At 39.0% G+C, this 19,294-nt stretch overlaps 1 protein-coding gene across 4 annotated transcripts in view; it reads right to left on the reverse strand.

Annotated features, from left to right (window-relative positions):
* Positions 1-19,294, reverse strand: part of pde1cb (phosphodiesterase 1C, calmodulin-dependent b) — a 91,496-nt gene that overhangs the window by 13,164 nt on the left and 59,038 nt on the right. For all 4 annotated transcript variants that reach the window (XM_084911618.1, XM_084911617.1, XM_084911621.1 and 1 more), the window contains 8 exons: positions 13,364-13,477; positions 10,267-10,449; positions 8,246-8,312; positions 7,932-8,048; positions 7,342-7,482; positions 5,401-5,501; positions 3,712-3,840; positions 3,150-3,251 (listed from right to left, as the gene is read on the reverse strand). In XM_084911618.1, coding sequence (XP_084767744.1) covers positions 3,150-3,251; positions 3,712-3,840; positions 5,401-5,501; positions 7,342-7,482; positions 7,932-8,048; positions 8,246-8,312; positions 10,267-10,449; positions 13,364-13,477 — 954 coding nt within the window. The remainder of the gene's footprint in view (positions 1-3,149; positions 3,252-3,711; positions 3,841-5,400; positions 5,502-7,341; positions 7,483-7,931; positions 8,049-8,245; positions 8,313-10,266; positions 10,450-13,363; positions 13,478-19,294) is intronic.

Genomic DNA, 19,294 nt, shown 5'->3' on the forward strand with positions numbered 1-19,294 from the left:
TGCCTACTGGTGGTGGTCAGAGGGCCCGGTGGCGCCAGTGTCCGGCAGCCTCGCCTCTGTCAGTGCACCCCAGGGCAGTTGTGGCTACAATGTAGCTTACCATCACCAGTGTGTGAATGTGTGTGTGAATGGGTGGATGACTGGATGTGTAAAGCGTTTTGGGGTCCTTAGGGACTAGGAAAGCGCTATACAAATACAGGCCATTTCCCATTTCCATTAAATCTAATTTTCAATACTCAAAAAGATGAAATGCGCTATTTTCATTACAGTAAGGAACCCCCTACCTCCAGCACTATGTGTCTATCTGTATATTCTTCCATCCATCCATCCATCCAAAAGTCCTCTTCATTCATATTACTTCCACATTAAAACACAGTATGAAGATCATCTCAGCTCTAGAGAAATCGCTACCTAATATCAAAATCTCATGGTAAACGGACTGAATCATGAACAGACGCATATAGAAAATAGGCAGTCACATGAAAATGCAGGCACAATAATACATGCAAAGCAGAGGTTAAACAGAGGTGAAAAAGACTAGCTCACGTTTTTCCCCTCATTCCATTTGTGGCAGATTGGGTCTTAAAGTGCACTCTAAGCAGGCCTGCAGCAGTCTGGTTTGAATTACTTCACATTAGAGTCTATTCAGCATCACAGCTCCCTGCAGACTGCAATCTCTTATTTTGGTGCATGCTTGCGTGTGTGCGTGTGTGTGAGCACCCAATACTCTCCCTTGACGATTACCTTCAGGTCAGCAATTTTCAAGTTATATTCACAAATACAGGGAACACAATATTGTTGATACCAATATATTTTTTTAGGAAGCCACTTATCTACATATCAGTGCCTTCTGAGTAGTTTTCAGATAAGTGCTCGGCATTATCACGGTGAAAAGAATACCCTGAAGGTCAACATGTTTCTTGTCAATGCAGCAGCTGCATCAGCACTGATGAGTCATCACATCGCATGATAGTTTGCTTGATAGTGTTTTTATTTCTGTATGCACGCTTCAGCTCAGTGTCTGCATGTACAACAGTTATCGGTCACTGCAGTCGTGTTAGGGTGCTTAAAGTGCTTAAAAAGATGCACACCATTAATGCACTTAAAAATACCAACAGAGTATTATGTAGAACTTCTAAATGAATCAGGCACATATCTAACGTCATTCACTACCATTTAGTTTAAGCAAAGCAGGGCCTAAACTTTGTTTTTTATATAGATTCACTGCAAGAATTTTAAAGAGAAGCAAAGTTGTAGTCATTCTCCCTCTAGGATAACATTAAGAACCACCTCAGCATAATTTGCCATCCATATTTTTTATGTGTGGGTCTTTTCTCTGCACTGGTTCACAGCTCAGTGGCTCGAGTCATTTTTTACTCAGGAACTGCAGCCTGATATTGACTGTCAGAGGTACAAACCTAAGGTGTCCATTGCAGTGAGATTGGATATTAAACAGGCCTTTATATACAACCCCTTTAGTACGACATCCACATAATATCCGACCAAGCCTATGTGAGAACAGAGCAGGCAAATATCTACTGAATTCACAAAAGGCATCACGTGTCCTTCCTCTTGCACAGTCTCTCCAAACAGTTCCCTTTGCCTTAAGCAAACAGCGTATTTGCAGTAGTGAGAACACATCTTAAGTGCGCAGTCTTGCTGAAAAAGGGCAACTCCTGACATTTTCTTACTTTATTCTCTGGATATTTTCCAGAGTTAAAAACCTAAAAAACAGCGTCTTTGCAAGGTCACTTGCTAGCTGTAGCCCTACTTTGGCTCCCACTTCGCCTCATTAACGCTACATCACATCTGTTATCAATTTATGTTGTTTGTATGGGTTCAACATAAATAAAAAAAATACACAAGAGATTACATGGTAGCCTTCTTGACAAGTTTACTTCATTTTGTAGTCTGTATTAGATTTTGGGAATGCACTTTTATCCCATAAGTGACTTTGTTTTAATTTTACTCTTTTCCTTTTTTTTATGATTATTCCATTCTGGGATGAAATTGTGTACCATTTATTTTCCCTAGTTTGTGTCAGTTAGGCATCCCTGTGGCATAATAAGAGATAAGAATATAAAATGTGAACATCAGCGGTTCACAACAGCCAAGTCAGTCTGTGAGAGAACACGCTCTGTTAGATACTTTAGTTTTTGTTTTCTACTATCGGGGACATTATTCTGCTTGGGAGGAAGCTTCCATCAGATAGTGTGTAACAATGTTTAGGTGGCTGGTGCATGTAAGAATAACATCCACATGAATGCCAGGATTCAAGGATTCCAAGGGGAACATTGCAAGGTAGAGAGATAAAGAGTGTTATTCCCTCATTGTTTCTGGGTGATGTTATTGATAATTTCTCTTCTTGTCTTCCTCTTGTCTAAATTGTTTAAGAGAGGAAAAAGTTGAGAAGTTCCTTTTTTTCATTTCTCCATTTTTGATTCTGCTCATATCTTCTGCTGTGCAAAGGATTTCTTTTATTCTTTACCAAAGTATAACACTCAGAGAATATTAGCGACTGTAAAGTGTGAGGGAGCATTAATGCTAAAGAATACAAGCTGCAGAACAATAATTCTGTCAAAGGAAGTGCTATATTTTTTTTTCTGTGAAAAGGAAACATTTTCTGCTAGCTCATCAGCAGTAGCAAAAGGACGGCATGCCAACAAACCTGCCAGCAATTTCTGGCAGCGGCTCTTTTTTTTAGCCACAGCGTGTAAATAAATTTCACCCTGCCAAATCTGGTGTGACTACACCGTAACTCTGTTGCAGACGTCCAGCACAGAGAAACAAGCTGCGTTTGTGCCTGAGAGGCACCGTGGTAATTCTCTGTTGAATACCTGCACTGTGTAATGTGCGACATTTGGTACTATTTGGCAGCAAATGACTCGATGAATTTAATTTTTTTATGTTGAGTAAACAACACCTGAGCAACAGAAATCCTCCCTTGTTTTTCATTCCAGAGGTCCACCTGATATAAAACAGGCCTGTTTATTGTGTTTCTCTCCAAGTGCCTCCTTCGGGGCAGGATTAATTAGGTTGTAAATGGCAGGTGGTTAGTAAATGGTGGCTGATAGCAGGGATAATGGGTATGTAAATTGCAGGGGCAAGGGCGCACATTATAAACTGTAATGAAGGAAATGGCAACTGACCCCTCCGGTTGTTGTAGGAAGTTCTTCATGGCCTTAACTTGCTGGAAGTGGCAGGACATGTCTGTAGCCAGCACCATTTCCACTACTAAAGCCCGCAGCTCTCTAAATGAAAAAAGGAAAGAAAACGTGAGCCATGTGCAGCATAAAAAACGGTCAAACCTGCGGCTAATAAAAGCTGACTTATTTTGAAGTCTTTGTAATTAGATGAAGGCGGTTTTTGAGAACTATTTATATCTGATTTGACAGTAGCTTATGCTGTATGTAATCAGATTAGAGCTGTCTTCATATAACAGTTCCATTTCTATAAAGTTGTTGAGCCTTGAAGGTAATCCAGCTTTGCTGATTTTGACTCTGTGTTTCTACTGTGTAGCCTGGAAAAACAGGAGCTCAGTTTACTTTGAGTAGGTGCTCATTGTGAGACTGCTTGACCTGTGTGCTCTGCTTGGTTTTATTCATGCTTCATCTGTTCTCATGTGATATTTTTACATCTGACTTTTAATCCCCTTTGCTGTCACTCACCTATCCTGCACCCTTCCTATCATTCTCTGTCTGTGTTACTGACCTCCAGTCATCCTTAGAGAGGTTGTAGAGGATGTTCATTTCATCGTCGTCCTGCAGCAGGCGATAGGCTGCGCTGACATGATGACTCTCCAATACTGAACGATCATTATACAGGATAGCTGTGTCTGACCTGTCAGTCCAAAAGAAAGAAAACTCTTTTCTTGGTCTACTGCAGGGAAATCAAACAGCTCAGAAAACACATGAGGGATCTACAGATGTTACTAATGGCAGTCAAAATCAAAGATCCAAATTGGTTGCCTACTTGAGATTCATTTAGCTGCTTCTGTTTTACTTTAGTTCAAAAACTGTAGCTTGATGACATTATAAAGAGTGCTGTGCTCAAAACACAGAGTGCACAACAAAGCTATTGCTGCAGTCTGGCAACTAGTGAAAGATCTGACACATTTCTTTTCTGGCAAATACATCTGACATGGTCAAAGACTAAAATTTGGTTGAACTCTCACCTGCCAAATGCAACAGAAAAACAATGAAAAGAATAAACAGAAAAAATAAAGAAATAACATGTGGAGGGTATTATTTACTTAAACCTGCATCAAAGCTAACATATTTTTTAAAAAAAAACTTTCATTATTTATTGAAAGGCTAAGGAACACTGACTCTTCTAAGGTTCTAAATCAAAATGAATAAAATAAAGTTCATGCATCCTAAAAATAGGAGGGCACTGGTCAAAAGAAATCAGATTTTTTTTCTCATAATAATAGATTTTAATTGTTGTGTTATGTGAAATGCCAAACAAGTTTCAAAGGACTCTATCTGCTCCTGTGAAAATGTAAGTACACCCCCATGATTTTAGCCAGATGCGTCCATATTTCGCCCTAAAATGTCCTGTGGCTGAAAAACAAACCCAAATCATCACCTCTCTGCCACCATGCTTGACAGCTAGTATGAAGTGTTTGTCATGATATGCTGTGTTTTCACGAAATGTGACACTCTGAATCGTGGTCAGACATCTCCACCTTGGTCTCATCTGTCCAAAGAACACTTTTCCAGATGTTTTTGGGTTTGTTCAGGCCCAAAAAGAGAAGAGGTTTTCTCCTGGCAACCATTCCAACTCTGCAGCCTTCTTCCAACTGTACCGTCAGGAACATTAACATTATATCTGTGTGAGTTTGATATTGTCTTGGGGTTTCATAATTTCTCTTAGCACTGCAAGGTCTGACCTTGGGGTTAATTTGCTGGGGCATCCACTACTCGGAAGATTGTAACATGTTGTTAACAAACACCTAAATGCTTTAGACCCGTAAGCTGCTAAAACTTCTGCTTTTACAGAGATGGTCACAGTTGCTGATGATCAGTTAATCAAATGCATTTTATTATCAGCACCTGTCTGCTACTTATCTTAAGTCCTATAGAAGCTGTAATGGTGTACTTAGTTTTTCATAGCTGTATATAGATTCCTGTGAATTGTTTTTCCTTTTTTTCCAAATGATGGTAAATGTTTTTCTTTCAAGTTGACAGGAGTGAAAAATGCTGAGCAATTCCTTGTTTTGTAGAACAGATTTTTTTTTCAAGAGGATAGGTTTTGGAGTTCATCTGGACTCCCGACCAGCCCCAGTGTTATTACTGCACTGCAGGCGATCACAGTGTGATTGTAAAGCCCTCTTGCTGCAAATGAAAACATTGATCGGGCGAGTCAGTGCCATGCATTTATGATTTAATGATCCATTACCTTGTCTGAATGTGGAAGTTGTTTGTGGTCCCCGTGTGCTCGTAGTCATGCACCGCCGCCGCAAAGATCATGGCAAAGATCTCAAGCTCAGTCAACCAATGCTGGAGGCAAAAGAAGAAGAAAAGAGGAGGACAAGGGAGCGAGGGAAAAGGAGGGGTGAGGTAAGGATGATGATGAGGAGGGCATTAAGACGGATATATAAGAGGGAACGGTGTTCAGGAGAAGAGGTAACGACATGGAAAAGACAGACGTTGACAGGAAAAGGAGGTGGGGAAAGTAATCAAAAGAATGGACAAAAATTAGAGAAGAGAGATGAGAAGCCAGTGAATTGAAAAAGAGAGACGCAGGGAATAGAACATCAAGCCATAAAAATGTAGAGGCGACAAGTGATATAAAAGATCCAGAGAAGTATGCAGCATGAGAAATACATTACCGTCAGGGATGAAAGGAAACAAATGGGAAGAAGGAGATAGAGGAAAAGGTTAGAAAAGCAAAAAAGAAACTTCAGATAAGACAAGCTCTATTGAAAATTGCATTTTAAACTGTCACTTCATCACTTCTGGTTTCAGTTTCTCTGTGACGGTCTGTCAATCTGCTTTGTTCCACATATGTCACCAAATATTACAAAAAAACCCCACAAGTCTCTTTTTTAAGTTTATTATAAGTTTAGTGTCACAAGGTGAGACTACACATCACACCTTCCTATGTGTGTTTTTGGGGCATGTTGTAGCTGCTTGATGTGCAATTCATGATTACAGCAAAGAAGATAATGTCAGTGCAGCAGCACACTGTTGAAGGAATAGTTTGAGATAATCTTATTTAATTTCTGGCTGAGATGTCAGTGAGGAAGATCGATAACAACTCTTCAATATATAATTATTTAGTTAATATTATTGGTGGATTTGTGGATTTTTTTCAGTGAATCAATCATTAGTTTCATCTATAAAATCTAAAATCGAATCTGTAATCAGCACACTGTAATCAGGGCTTTTTCCCCCTCTAAGATGTGCATGCATCTGAGTGCCCTCACATACACAGAGTGGGGATTTAGCTCAGGAAGCCCAGTCGATATTGGTGACTAATCAACAGTGGGGGGTGGAGGAGTCATTAAAAACAGGGTGGGTGCATGATGGCTGATCCACCACTCACTGTATTTCCTCATGGGTCTGCTTTATGAATGACCTGTTGATTGTTGATTTAATGGAGTCTGGAGGGCCTGCAAAATGATAGATGTCCTTCACCTGCTCTCCAAGGAGCCTGTGGTTCTAGTAGTAATGTGGTTTCCTCCGCAAGGCACTGCCCAGAGAAACATACCATGTCGACAGCTGTCGCAGCCACCTTATTAAGGTGATTAAATAAAAACACTGGAAGCGGGGGCAGCCGGCTGGTTAGGGACTTTGAACTCAGGCTAGTGTTTTTTATTCCTTTTTTGAATAAATGCTGCATCAGAAATGCCCTAAAGTCACCTCGGTGCAAAGAAGTGAAATATAGGTCACCTGATAGTAAAAAGAACAAAAGCAGCAAAATCTATGGAGCAGCAATGATATACCCAGGAAAAAAAGGCAAGAGGTAATATTTTATTTTATATTCGGTGCCTATTCCTTAGATGTTTTCAACCTTCCTAGAATTAATTTTGGCTCTTGTTTGTTTTTTTGTCTAAAAAGATGGTTCATGGATTCTTCAGGCTAAAAAAAAGCCATATTTAAAAGCTGAATGTCAGGCAAAGCTGCAATTAGGCTGACAGAGATGTTCTGAATACCATGTGGATAAAATCCCCTCACTTTCACAGACTAAGCTTCGATCCCGTGAGCCTGCTTTCTTGGAACTAAACCAAGATGGTCAACAGTTTTTTTTTGTTTTTTTTTGCTTGTTTCTTTTTAGCAGGTTACTGTATGTATGTGTATAACATTATGTTACCTAACTTGTCCATGTCTTACTCACCACCATGCCAGTCTTGAGTAGCAAGTAGTGCACAGTCTGTGTGACATCAGCAGCATGAATCAGGTTGTGGTAGGGGTTTTTATGTTTGCTGTATCCGACCTCAAGGGCCTCAACAAATGACACCACCGCAGAGATTGGGATCTGACATTAGACAAAACAACAAGAAAATGTAAACAGGAAACCCTTCTCCAAGATATCTGGTGACTTGAATGATGTGCGCACAACATCTAAAACGATTGTCCTAAACTAATGAACTATTTCAGTGCAGTTACATATTCATAGGTGCTTCATTGCCCACGTCATTTACACACTGAGATGATGTCACTTCAAGAAGTGTCCTCACCTCAAAGACACTATGGAAAATGAGCTCCTGTACTATCAGTTGAGATGAAATGTGGCCAGCCCCCTTCATATAATGATTAAAATACAGTGAGATAAACTTATTCTAAGGTGGAGAGGAGAGTGTGCCCACATCCATCAAATAAGGAACAGTGAAGATTCTTACTCATACTGAATAGTTTTTCTTGTTTTAATGGCATAAACCACCACATATCAGTTTCAGGTGGTACATTATTTCCTTGGGGCTTTACCTTGAAACGACTAATGAGGTCATATCTCGTGAGCAGCTCGTAGAATATGAATTTAAGTGCGTGGTCTCCACTGGCCTCATTCAGAGCGAAGACATCAAACGACCACTTGTCAACATTCTGTATGAAGGAGAAACATTTAAATAATGACACCATCCTTGTCAAACAACTTATTCATCCTCTACCAACACAAAAGGAAAAGTCCACTTCATATAAATATTTCAGAGTATGTAGATTTTCACAGCGTGTATGTGTGCACCAAGTAACTTTTCCTTATGCGTATGTTTCTTTTTGAATGTGAGTGCGCACGTTAATACCTTAAGCACAGATATGACAGAAGCCGGGTAGCTGAGTCCCACCATATTGGAGGTACGCCGGTACATCCTGTTTGAACGAGATAAAAACATCAAATGAAAAGAACTGCTGAGTGCAAACAGCAGAGGTTACTACACCAACCCCAAACCACAGCCTGCTGGTTTCCCTAAAGCTTCAAATATGCACAACTCACTGTGAAGTTATATTAGACAGGTTAGGTTGAGAAGAGGTAAATGCTTTGCAAGCTGGTCTTTTTTTTTTTTACATGCAAAAGCTTTATCCTCATATATGAGGATAAAATGTGGTTTTACTTCATTGCAAGCTGCAACACAAGCTACGTAATTCCCCATGAGACCAACGAGTCATTAGATTCAGTTGGATGGCTACAAAATTGGTGTGTGGTGCTCAGCATCTCGCAATTTAGTGGAATAAGAACAGATGCTAGAGTTTCAAATCACAATAGTTTCAATGAGCGGCAGATATCTATACAGATAGCGGACAGCTCAGAGTGCACCACGCTGTTCCACATTTTATTTTAATCCTCCATTTTCCAATATGGCTTCACTGTAAAACAGATTAAGAAAGATTATAACTCACATGTTAGAGGCTTACTGATTTAAACAAATACATGTTGCATGTTACTGTGTGATAAAGCACAGCCTAGAGCTGTATGCAGCACTCCGAATGATTGTGCTTAGCCAGGCTTGCCAAGGAACTGATGATGTATTGTCGACTCAGGTGAGAGAGCCAGCGTTCCGAGGATGCACACACATTTCCAGCAGACTGAAATTTTAACCAAAGAGTGTGGCTTTAAATTTTGAATTATTTCCTCTCTCTCCTACTTGTCAGTCTCATTCAGTTTGGTGCTCACACGTTCAGATAAGGCAGTCTTAAGTAAGAACTTCATCACCTGTCAGCAATAATATACCAGAGATTTACATTGCAAGACAGAATAAATATATTATTTATATATGTATATATATATTGTAATTGAATAATAAATATGCCAAACGGTTTGCTTGTCTCACCTTTACTGCTTTGAATCCTTCCTCCCTCTGCTGTATACCTAAGTATTTATTAAAGCACCAACAGATGTAAATAAAGAAAAACCTAAAAACAGACAACCCTCCTCCTCCAGCTTTTGCTTATCTATTCTAAGAGCCTCTTATATATGAGCTTTACATCTGCCAAAAGTAAGGTCTCAAACTATTTTTTTTGGCTACAAAGAACCACTATTTCCCTCGGTAAAGGATTCTACTTAACCTGCACCCCTGCCTCTCACTATAAAGTCTTTTTTGCTTTTTAGACACCTCATACGTCTTCATCTGAACTAGAGTAAAAACACCTGTGGTCAAAGTCTCCTGTCATGATTTGATTATCTAAAGATTGTAAACAATGACCAGAGGAGAGGCACTAGTTCCCTTCCAGACCACTTGAATTACTATATGCTGAAAGGTTATTATTGATCTTTTTGTCTAGTAGTGCCAAAACATGTTGCCAACCCCCAGCTTTAATAACTACTCTTAAATTATGTACAAAAGAAAGTTCTATTACTGCATTTTAGTATTTGCCTTATTGCCTTCAAATGTTTTTTATGATTCATCTAAAAAGACAGATTTACACATCAACATATCATCTATCCAGACACAAACAAAAGCAAACAGCATGTGCAATAAAATGGGTGACTTAAAATAAGTTTTGAGCCTCTGCATAACTCAGTTATTTACTATTCCTCATTAAATTACACAAAACTTTGAACTACTTGAACAAACAAAAGCAAACAAAACAGCTTTAGAACACCATGTCTTCAAAAATGCACACGAGTGCTACCCATTTGTTATGCAAGGCCAAACTAAAGACGCTGATTGAACTGCTTCAAGTCGTGACACTGATTTGGATGCACCAATAATAGATTGGCAAGGGGGGAAATAAAAGGTGATAGGCCATGAATTATTTAGGGCTGATGGCTCCAGGCTCGGATGTGATCGTGGAAGTGTTTTTGTGCGACACAAACAAATTCTACCTCTCAACAAATATTCCAGCCTGAACGGCGTGGACGATGCTTCGGAAGCGAGGTTTTTCCTCGTTACGTCTTAGCATCAGGCCCATCTGTCTGGTAAAGGTGGAGGCCAGCCAGTCTCGCACTTCTGAAGGCACCGACTCTGACTGAATGTCACTGAGTTCATCTTCTGTGTCCACCAAGCGCCTGGAAGAAACCACATCATTATTATTATTATTATTATTATTATTATTAGTAGTAGTAGTAGTAGTAGTAGTAGTAGTGCAAGACAGAAATAAAGGTACAAAAAAGGAAGATGCAGAGACCAAAGATTTACTAAAATATTTATTGTTTATTGCACATTTACATTCACAAAGGATAGAACTCAAATCCTAATGCTGTCCATCAAATAATATTACCTCTTATGTAAGATCAAAACAACCCAGGCCTCTTGAAGCACCGGGACGCAGAATACCAATCCAATTTATAATTCTCCACAGCCACCCTGTTGTGTTGACATGTATGAGGGATCAAGAGCAAAGCCTGCAAACCCTCTGAACTGAATACATGCTCGCATGGCAGAGAGAGTGAGAGAGAGATGGAGAAGGGGGGGAGAAAGCATCACAACATAGGTTTTATGGCGCTACATGGATTCTGCACTGGATAGTTCATCATCCTCCATCCTGGGGTGGCGCTGCCATTGCTGACCCTAATCTGACTGGATCTAGATGATGAGAGGTTTTCATAATTCCATAAGCCTGGCCGTATCTCAGATTTTGGACCTCCACTGGACTTTTGGAATATACTGACCTACTATATTTCCTAATAATAATTTTTAAAATGTGCAGTGACACCAATGATTCTATGACTTTACCCAAGTAATTTTCTATTTTTAAACTTGGCCAGAGGGGCAGCAGAACAGAAATTATTTGTATTTTGTTCTTTTGAAATTTAAAGACCACTTATTAAATGTATATACCCCTTGCCCATGTTTGTCACAGAAAACTTCAGTGGTAAGTGAAGTACATGTATTTATAAATTGATGAAGAGTAAATTTCTCACATTGAAGGTAATACAGGTCATTTAAGGTAGAAAAGCAAACTTGTACCATCCCTTTGTCTACCTGATATTGATGCAGCTATGTCAACCTCTGAGAAAAAGATCTGGCTACCACTTGAAAGCGTGAAATGCAAAAATATTGATTATGTAAAATGACTCTGGTCTATACTATTATATAGTTGGATCATTATTATTGATCCCTAAGTGGCTTATTACCTTGTTGTGGCTGAGGGCTTTATCTTTTACCCCTAAACTTCAGAAGATTCCCTGGTCCTTCAGGTAAGATCCACCAATCATCCAGCCTGGACTGGTGACTGGCCGGTCAGTCTCAAGTATGTCTAATCATGACCTGGTCCCTTTCATGCAAGTGCAACGCACTTGCGCACACTCATGCCTGCACACTGATGTGCTCTTAAATCACTTAAATCACCTCCACTCAGCTGAAAAAGTTATGATTAAAACCGTATTTATGTATTACAGAAATGTTTATTTTTGACTATACATGCTGTCGGTTAAATTTCCTAATTGGAAAAGAAAATTGTATCAGGAGGTCATACTTAGAAAAACATCAGAAATTGTAGTTGTTGGCCAAGAAATTGCAATCAGTGCATCTCTATTAACATCCATTTCCTGTAAAAACATTTGTTGTTATTGAGAAAATGATGATGAGAAATCCACATCTGTGTGTAAATGCCTTCACTTGCCTTGGAGAAACAAATGAGGAGGGCTTGTTGTTCTCATCATTAATTAACGAGCTAACTATCATTAATTAACAGTAGTAACAATATTTTAATGTTACATTAAGCTGAGGTGCAGCAAACATTAACAACTTATCTACTTCTGGGTAGTTTATGTGCCCCACGTTTTATGTGATAGACTCCAGCCTCGCTATGACCCTGAACTGGATACACATGAGAAAATGAATGAATGGATATTATGAAAATGTGTTGCTTGTAAGAATCTGATCTGAAAAGTATGAAAAATCTGAAAAGCATTGATCAGCCTTTTATAGGCTTGGATGATTATCAGAACTGATGTTCTGAATCTTTCCAGTTGTCTCCAAATATTTACTGCTTACAATTTATTACAATATCCTACATTATAACATAGCAGCATTATCAGATTGTTAATATGCCATAAAAGAAAGAGGAGAACAGACGAGGTGTTATCTATGGTAGTACAGATGTTGCTGAGGCAGACGTAGATGTCCACATTGTTATGATGTATTTTAATGATGGCAGTTTATTTATATGGCTAAGGTTAAGCCAATGAAAACAACCAATCTTCTGTAGCATGAGCACACTAGCAGAGAACCTGTGTCACACAGCCAGCCAAACGTGTCTCCAAAGTGCTGTGTCAGTGCTGGTCTGGCAGCACACATTTTCATTCTGGTACAGGAGGAAATCATTCTGGCTTCTTTATATTTCTTTAACCCAGTCACACCTGTCTTTGGTGGCACTGAGCCCAGGATGCATTGATGCAAAACTCCACTGTAAAAATCTTGTTTTGGTCTACAGGAAGGCAAGCACCAATATAATAATGATCAAACTCCTACATATAAAGATGCCCCCCACAGGTTTTAGTTTCTTTTAGGTAGCTAGCTTAAAGGTTATTTTTTCCCGGCTGCCAGCAAAGAAGGAGATTTAGAATTTGCTAACATGCAGCCAGCAGGAAGCTACGGCTGAGCTAGACTGAATCAGCTGGAGAGATGATCTGTGTGATTAGTTGTTATGTTGTGAGGCAATGTGGGGGCTGCTTTTCTGTGATTAGTTATTATACCGGTGGCTGTATGTAACTTACTTGTCAGACATTCTAGCACAGGGTAGAAAATTAAACCAGTATTTCAAGTTCTGGTCTGTAAATTCTATTTAGAGTCATAAAAATTAATTAAAATCATGACACATGAATTATTCTATAATCTTTACTGTAGCACTGATACCAGATTACTTAAGCCAGTTTCCACTTCAGCAAATTCTGCCCTTAGAGCTGCAGGGTTTTCTTGATAAATGGACCATTTCTTGATAAATTAACCATTTTAAAGCAACTTCCAACATTTTCTTACCTTGTTTCCTCGATGTAAACAGATTCCAGCACAGACGCCGCATACTCAAGGTTTTTCTTGAGGTCAGTAAGGGAAGCCTCTCCTCTCTCCAGTTGCTTTACCAGACATCGTAATCTAAAACAGAGATCCAAAAGTCATTTAACAAATGGGATTACACCCATGACATATGACATGATAAACTATTGTAAATGATATTGGATTAACCCCATCTGGGTTGTGTTCCTTGTGTGTGTGCGTGCGTGTGTGTGCCAAAACAAACCCGTATTTGCAGTACAAATTGCAAAGTAGGCAGCAATAGACCACAAACAAAATACAGCTTGACCTATAAGCTGGATTTAACTGTGTTTTTTTGGAGACGCAGGTTTGTCCGCCCACACAAAGTGACTGAACAGCAGTACAGCAGCAGAGAACCAGATAAAACTAAATTCTCAAACTTACAAGACGAGATTCACCCTCCTGTCCTTTTCAGACTGGGATGAGAGAAGTTGGGCTAGAATAGCGTTAGATAGGTTTTCTCTTTTCTATACTTTTCCATTAAAACTTCCTTGAAAATATCATGTCCTGTGCAAATGATTTGCATAGGTATATTACCATCCAGTGGGCCATTTTCACAAGAGACATTCTAGTCAAACACGGGTAAAAAGTAATAATGACTGCATTTCTTATATTCGTGAGCTACAGATGGTTGTTATTTTACATGCTGGGTCACTGCTGGGACACTTAATTGGAACTAAACAATTGTTAACATTATTAGTTTCACCTGTGCTTTTTTCTGCTCTGACGAGAGACACTGTCTGCTGTTTGAAAGGTCTCACCGTTCTAAAAATTGCACATCTTTGATGTGTGCACACTGTGTTTTGACAGTTGGCTATTTTAAATAAAGCAGCTCTAATATTGCTGTTCCAAGTGCTCCTAATACGTGGCTTTTGACACCAAGTCTTTTTAAAAAAAAATGTTTTCATGCCTGCAAAACTAGGTTAGAGTTGCATGTTTTTCTTAGATAGTTCAGATTCTATTATCTTCTATTATTAAGTAATACATGTGACTATAGACCCATGTGTAGAGTGTAATATCCTCAAACCCTCAAGTCCAATAATAGAATTAAAGAGAAAAGCAAGTTCCATCTTCCATTCTTGCACAGAGTAACCAGTGTGTGCACCACCTGCTGCTGTGCTGGAGGTCATGCTTTACCTTTCACAGTGAAAGCCCAGAGAGGCTACGCTTGTTGTTGAATTATTAAGCAGAGCGATGGGGGAATAGGAGCGTTTCGATGCACTCATTGATTACATTCCCTGACAGCAGTAGCAAATTTTACCAAGCAAAGACTCCAAAATGTTTCTGTGAAAATGCATCTCCACCATTTTGGTTTCCTTTAGACCACTGAAAGACGTTTTCACAGAGAAAGAGAGAGAGAGCATGCATTTCAACATGTATACCTGACAACAAGGCCAGTAACACACACTTTGCTGTACAGAAACATCAGAATCAAAATCAACTTGATTGGCAAAAGACTTGTGAGAGTATTTATGTTAGTATGTTAAGTTACAAGGCTATTGCTGTTATGTTGTGTTTGGTCCCACGTTATTGTTCATTTATGTGATCGCCAGTGTTTTCACAGCTTAGGGTTGTGTTGAGCTTGGCTACCGATGATGGAGGCTACGTCCACACTAGCCCGGATAGATTTGAAAACGACGTTTACGTCTGAAAACGCTCCGCGTCCACACTAGCGTTTTCAGTCGTTTTCACAGAGTTGTGCGTCCACATTATAACGGCCGAAAACGCTTACGCTCCAGTCCTGTGCATGCGTGAAACGCAACAAGATTCGGCCTGCATCATTTCTGTCTGCCGCTTTATTACTTTCCGGCTCTTTGAAACATTGCGGCAAAATGTTGAGGAAAAGCATGGAGTTATTTAAATGGACTAACAATGAGGTGGAGTTGTTGCTGCGAGTAACACAAAAGTACAAAGTTGCCAAAGGGAGTGAGAATGAAAGAATTTGAAGAAAAGCTATCTGGAGCATGTACAGACTGATATTAATCTTTAATAGGGCTGTCAAAATTGAGAACAAACAGAACAACTGCTGTATAATGCCCTCCGCTATCTTAGTTTAATTGGTCACATGACTGCATCATATGACTAACATGCGTCATCGTTTTAGAAAGTCTCTGTGTTCGCTATCCACACTGAGACGCGAAAGCACAGTTTTCAAATGTATGCGTTTTCGAGAGCGTTTTCAAAACACTGCGTTTTCCATAAGCGAAAACGCCATCTCAGTGTGGACGGGAGGCCAAAACGGAGAGAAAACGATGCGTTTTCAAATGAAAACGCATTAGTGTGGACGTAGCCGGAGACTAGTGTTGGAGTTTGTGACCCCTGGTCACTGTTCCTGTGTGCACAGAAAGCAAGAATTGCAAATAGAAGCTGAAGTCTCCTGGTTCCTTCTCTCATGTGAGGTTGCAACATTATGCAAACAGAGCAAAATCTGAACCATTATTAATTTTCCTAATCTTAGTAGCATTAAGCACAAAGTGCTGCTTTAGGTATGGGAATAAAATACATTTTACAGGCTTTAAACCAAAAAATAATAGTACAATGGAAGATGAAATCAGCCATGACCACCTGCATAAAGTAGCTTGAAGATGCCTTAGTGAAAATCTACATTTTAACAATCTAATATATACACATATAAAATAACTTTTGGGCCAAGAACAAAGAAAGATTTATTGTAGTGCTATGCGATCTCCGATCTCCACAGGTGATGGACATATGTTGAGATAGTCTGGACCACGTGGTAAAAGTATATTATCGTACCTTGGGTCATGCAGCTATCCAAAAAAAAAAAAAAATTTAAGAAAAAGACAAAAACTTAAAGCATGTGATTATATAAAATGTTGTATGAACAAGGTCAACCAGCAACTGCTATGTTTATCTTAAGGTGCTGGCAGCTATTTTAAGAATCAGGGAGACATGAACGGATGAAGGATAAGATGCAGCTCTAGAATCACAGCACATTTGATTTGGATGGAAGTAATGGTGGTTATTAAGAACAGCTGTGTGCCAATGAGTCTCCCTGCTAATACACAAGAACAGAGAAAACACCCTACCGCCTTGAACAAATCTCACTGTCAGACTATAATTCCCAATACAATGTTCAGTTTTCTCCTGTTGGTCATTTGCTCTGACTTCACATCTGTTATTGCTGTAGTGCTGGCATGCTGCACTTATCTGAAAAGCCAATGTTCAGTGACATTGGAACAAGTACTAGAAGTGTTTGGGTACAAAAAGAAAAAAGGAAAAACCCTTGTTCCTTGAAAATGTTTCTACACTTCTAATACACTCACAGAACCAGCAAATTCCCCAAACTCTACTGTAAATTATAAATGTCAGTTTTAAGTTTTGCCCTCGGAGATAAATTTGAACATTTTTGTGATTCAACATGAGCTTCAACAACACTTATTTTTCTACCAGATTGGGTTGGAGTTTATACTGTCCATTCAAGAACCTCAAAGAATGATTTATTACCTGAAACTGTTGCTGAACGTTTTACAATTTGTAACAATGCCCACTGAAAAATAAGCCATTGGTGAGGCTTAGAAAGAATAATAGAAATGGTAGCAATGCATTACTAAAAAGTTTTCCAACTTTGCAGGTTCAGTGAACTAAATCTAAGTTTTTATTTGAACTTTTTCGAGCAGTATAGGTTGTTTGGTGTAGAATGATTGTCATAGATTTTCTTCTTTTCGAAAACAGACTAAATTAAATGTCCGCTGAATTTTCTTTTGTTCAATAAAAAAATAAAAAATAAACTAGATAATAAGCATCCAGGAGGGCTTTGTAGTGATAATGATTTCTGTTTTGTGTTGAGATGAAAGAAGAAACATTTTCTGCATCGTGGGACAATGGTGAAAATCACACACAACTATTCAAAATTCACTTTGACGAGTCTGCACACTATTAAAACGTGATTTGAAGAGACAGAAAGAAAGGCTCGTGATGATGACCTCAGTGTCAGAACATTCTATAAATTAATGTCTCTGCCAAGCACAACAAAATTGGCTCGTTTCACCTGCTGTCACTACCAAGGGAGGCAACATGCGGGGTTAATAGCATAGGTCAGACCCAAAGTAACTCGTGGGCACAGAGCCAACAGATAAATTCCATTTAAGCCAGAGAAAAAGCTGGTCGGGTGGTGGACTGACAGCCATGTCATTTGCTATGGCTGAACACTTAGTGGTGAGGCACTGAACTAATTTCCTCACTTCCTTTTATTATCACCAACAGAATGGCTTCATCTCAGATCAAAAATATGCTTTCATTACAGGAAGTAAAAGGGCACTGTCTTCTGTAATCCAGTCAAATTGGACCACAAAGATAAATCTTTTAAAATTAAAAAAATATATAAATATAAAAGAAAAGACTAAAAATCAGACTGGTCTGTTTTAAAGACTATCTACAGTGCTAGTCAATGCTGAAGTGCAAATGGTCTATCAGAATGTGTAAGAAAGGTGATTTAAGTAACTTTGTGTGTGGCATGGTTGTTGCAGTGTGGCTTCTTAGTATACTACTGAAATTGTTGCCTGATACGTAGGAAACAGTGACTCAGACAACTGCTTCTTATAGCTAAGCTATGCAGACAAGCATCTCTGAACATGCAACATGTTGAACCGTGAAACAGATGGGCTAGAGCAGCAGAAGACAACACCAAGTGCAACTCTCAGCTAAGAGCAGGAAACTGAGACTCGCCAGTACTGGACACCAGAATATTGGAAAAACATTGAAGTCTCCAGATGAGGCTTGACTTCTGCTGTAACATAAAAATCATGACAACATTGATCCATCCTGCCTTGTATCAACTGCTCAGGCTGGTAGTGGTGTAATGATGTGGAAGATATTTTCTTGTCACATTTTGAGCCCCTTAGCACCAACTGAAGTGTAGCAACTGTGTGATGCTATCATGTCATTATGAACCAGAATTTCTGAGGAATGCCACCTTGTTACATCTATGGCACAAAGGATTAAGGCAGTTCTGAAGGGGAAAGGGGATTCAAACCAGTACTTACACGGTGTACCTAATAAACTGTCTGGTGAGTGCATAACTATGGGAATGTGGTTAGGCTGAACATTATTATTTTCATTACCGGCTATTATTAAACATTGATTGAAATGTCAAAAAATTCTAATAGTGATGATAAAGTATTCCTTCAGATGGAGGAATAATAGACAAATGTGTTCCTGTTCCCCTTTTTTCTTCTTTGACAGCATTTTTGCATGGCAAATGACTAATCTGTCAACTAATCACTAAAATTGTTTAAGATCCAGATGCTTTCAATATGAAAAATATGCTAATTACTAAAAAGCCCATATGCTATGCAGCAGTGACACTTCAGATTAAAAGTAAAAACTTGAACAGGTGAGAGGATATTATCATAAGTATAAATAGAGAGTAGGTCTAGCCCAAGAATATGTCTTTTTATATATATATATGGAGAGAGAAAGAGACAGATTAGTAATGTTGGAAAAAGGCAAGTGCAACCTTACATTTATCACACCTTTAACTTCATAAAAGCAGAATGAGGGCTTCCAGAATAAGTGACAATGATTTGAATCTCCTGAACAAATGACAGATGATACCTGGTTTCTTTAAGCCTATGACATCTAATGTCTGGTGCTTTCACTGATATTAAATACTGTGGTTCCATCATGCCACGTTTCAAACAGCTCTTTAAGGCTTTTATAATTCCCGTATGGGATTAAGAAACTTCTCAAAATTGTTTTAAATAAATCACATTGTGATTACATTATCATATTCTATTCAGAACAAGAGCAAACTGCTTTAAGACAGGATCTGCACGTGCCTTTTATTGGAGATGTAGGGGACACAGTTCACACTCAGTTCCAGTGCACTTAAGCAATGTCTCCTGTTTGACAGCT

This window comes from Perissodus microlepis, chromosome 18 (genome assembly GCF_051167445.1).
Source record: "Perissodus microlepis isolate ML-2025 ecotype Zambia chromosome 18, ASM5116744v1, whole genome shotgun sequence".
Classification (NCBI taxonomy): Eukaryota; Metazoa; Chordata; class Actinopteri; order Cichliformes; family Cichlidae; genus Perissodus; species Perissodus microlepis.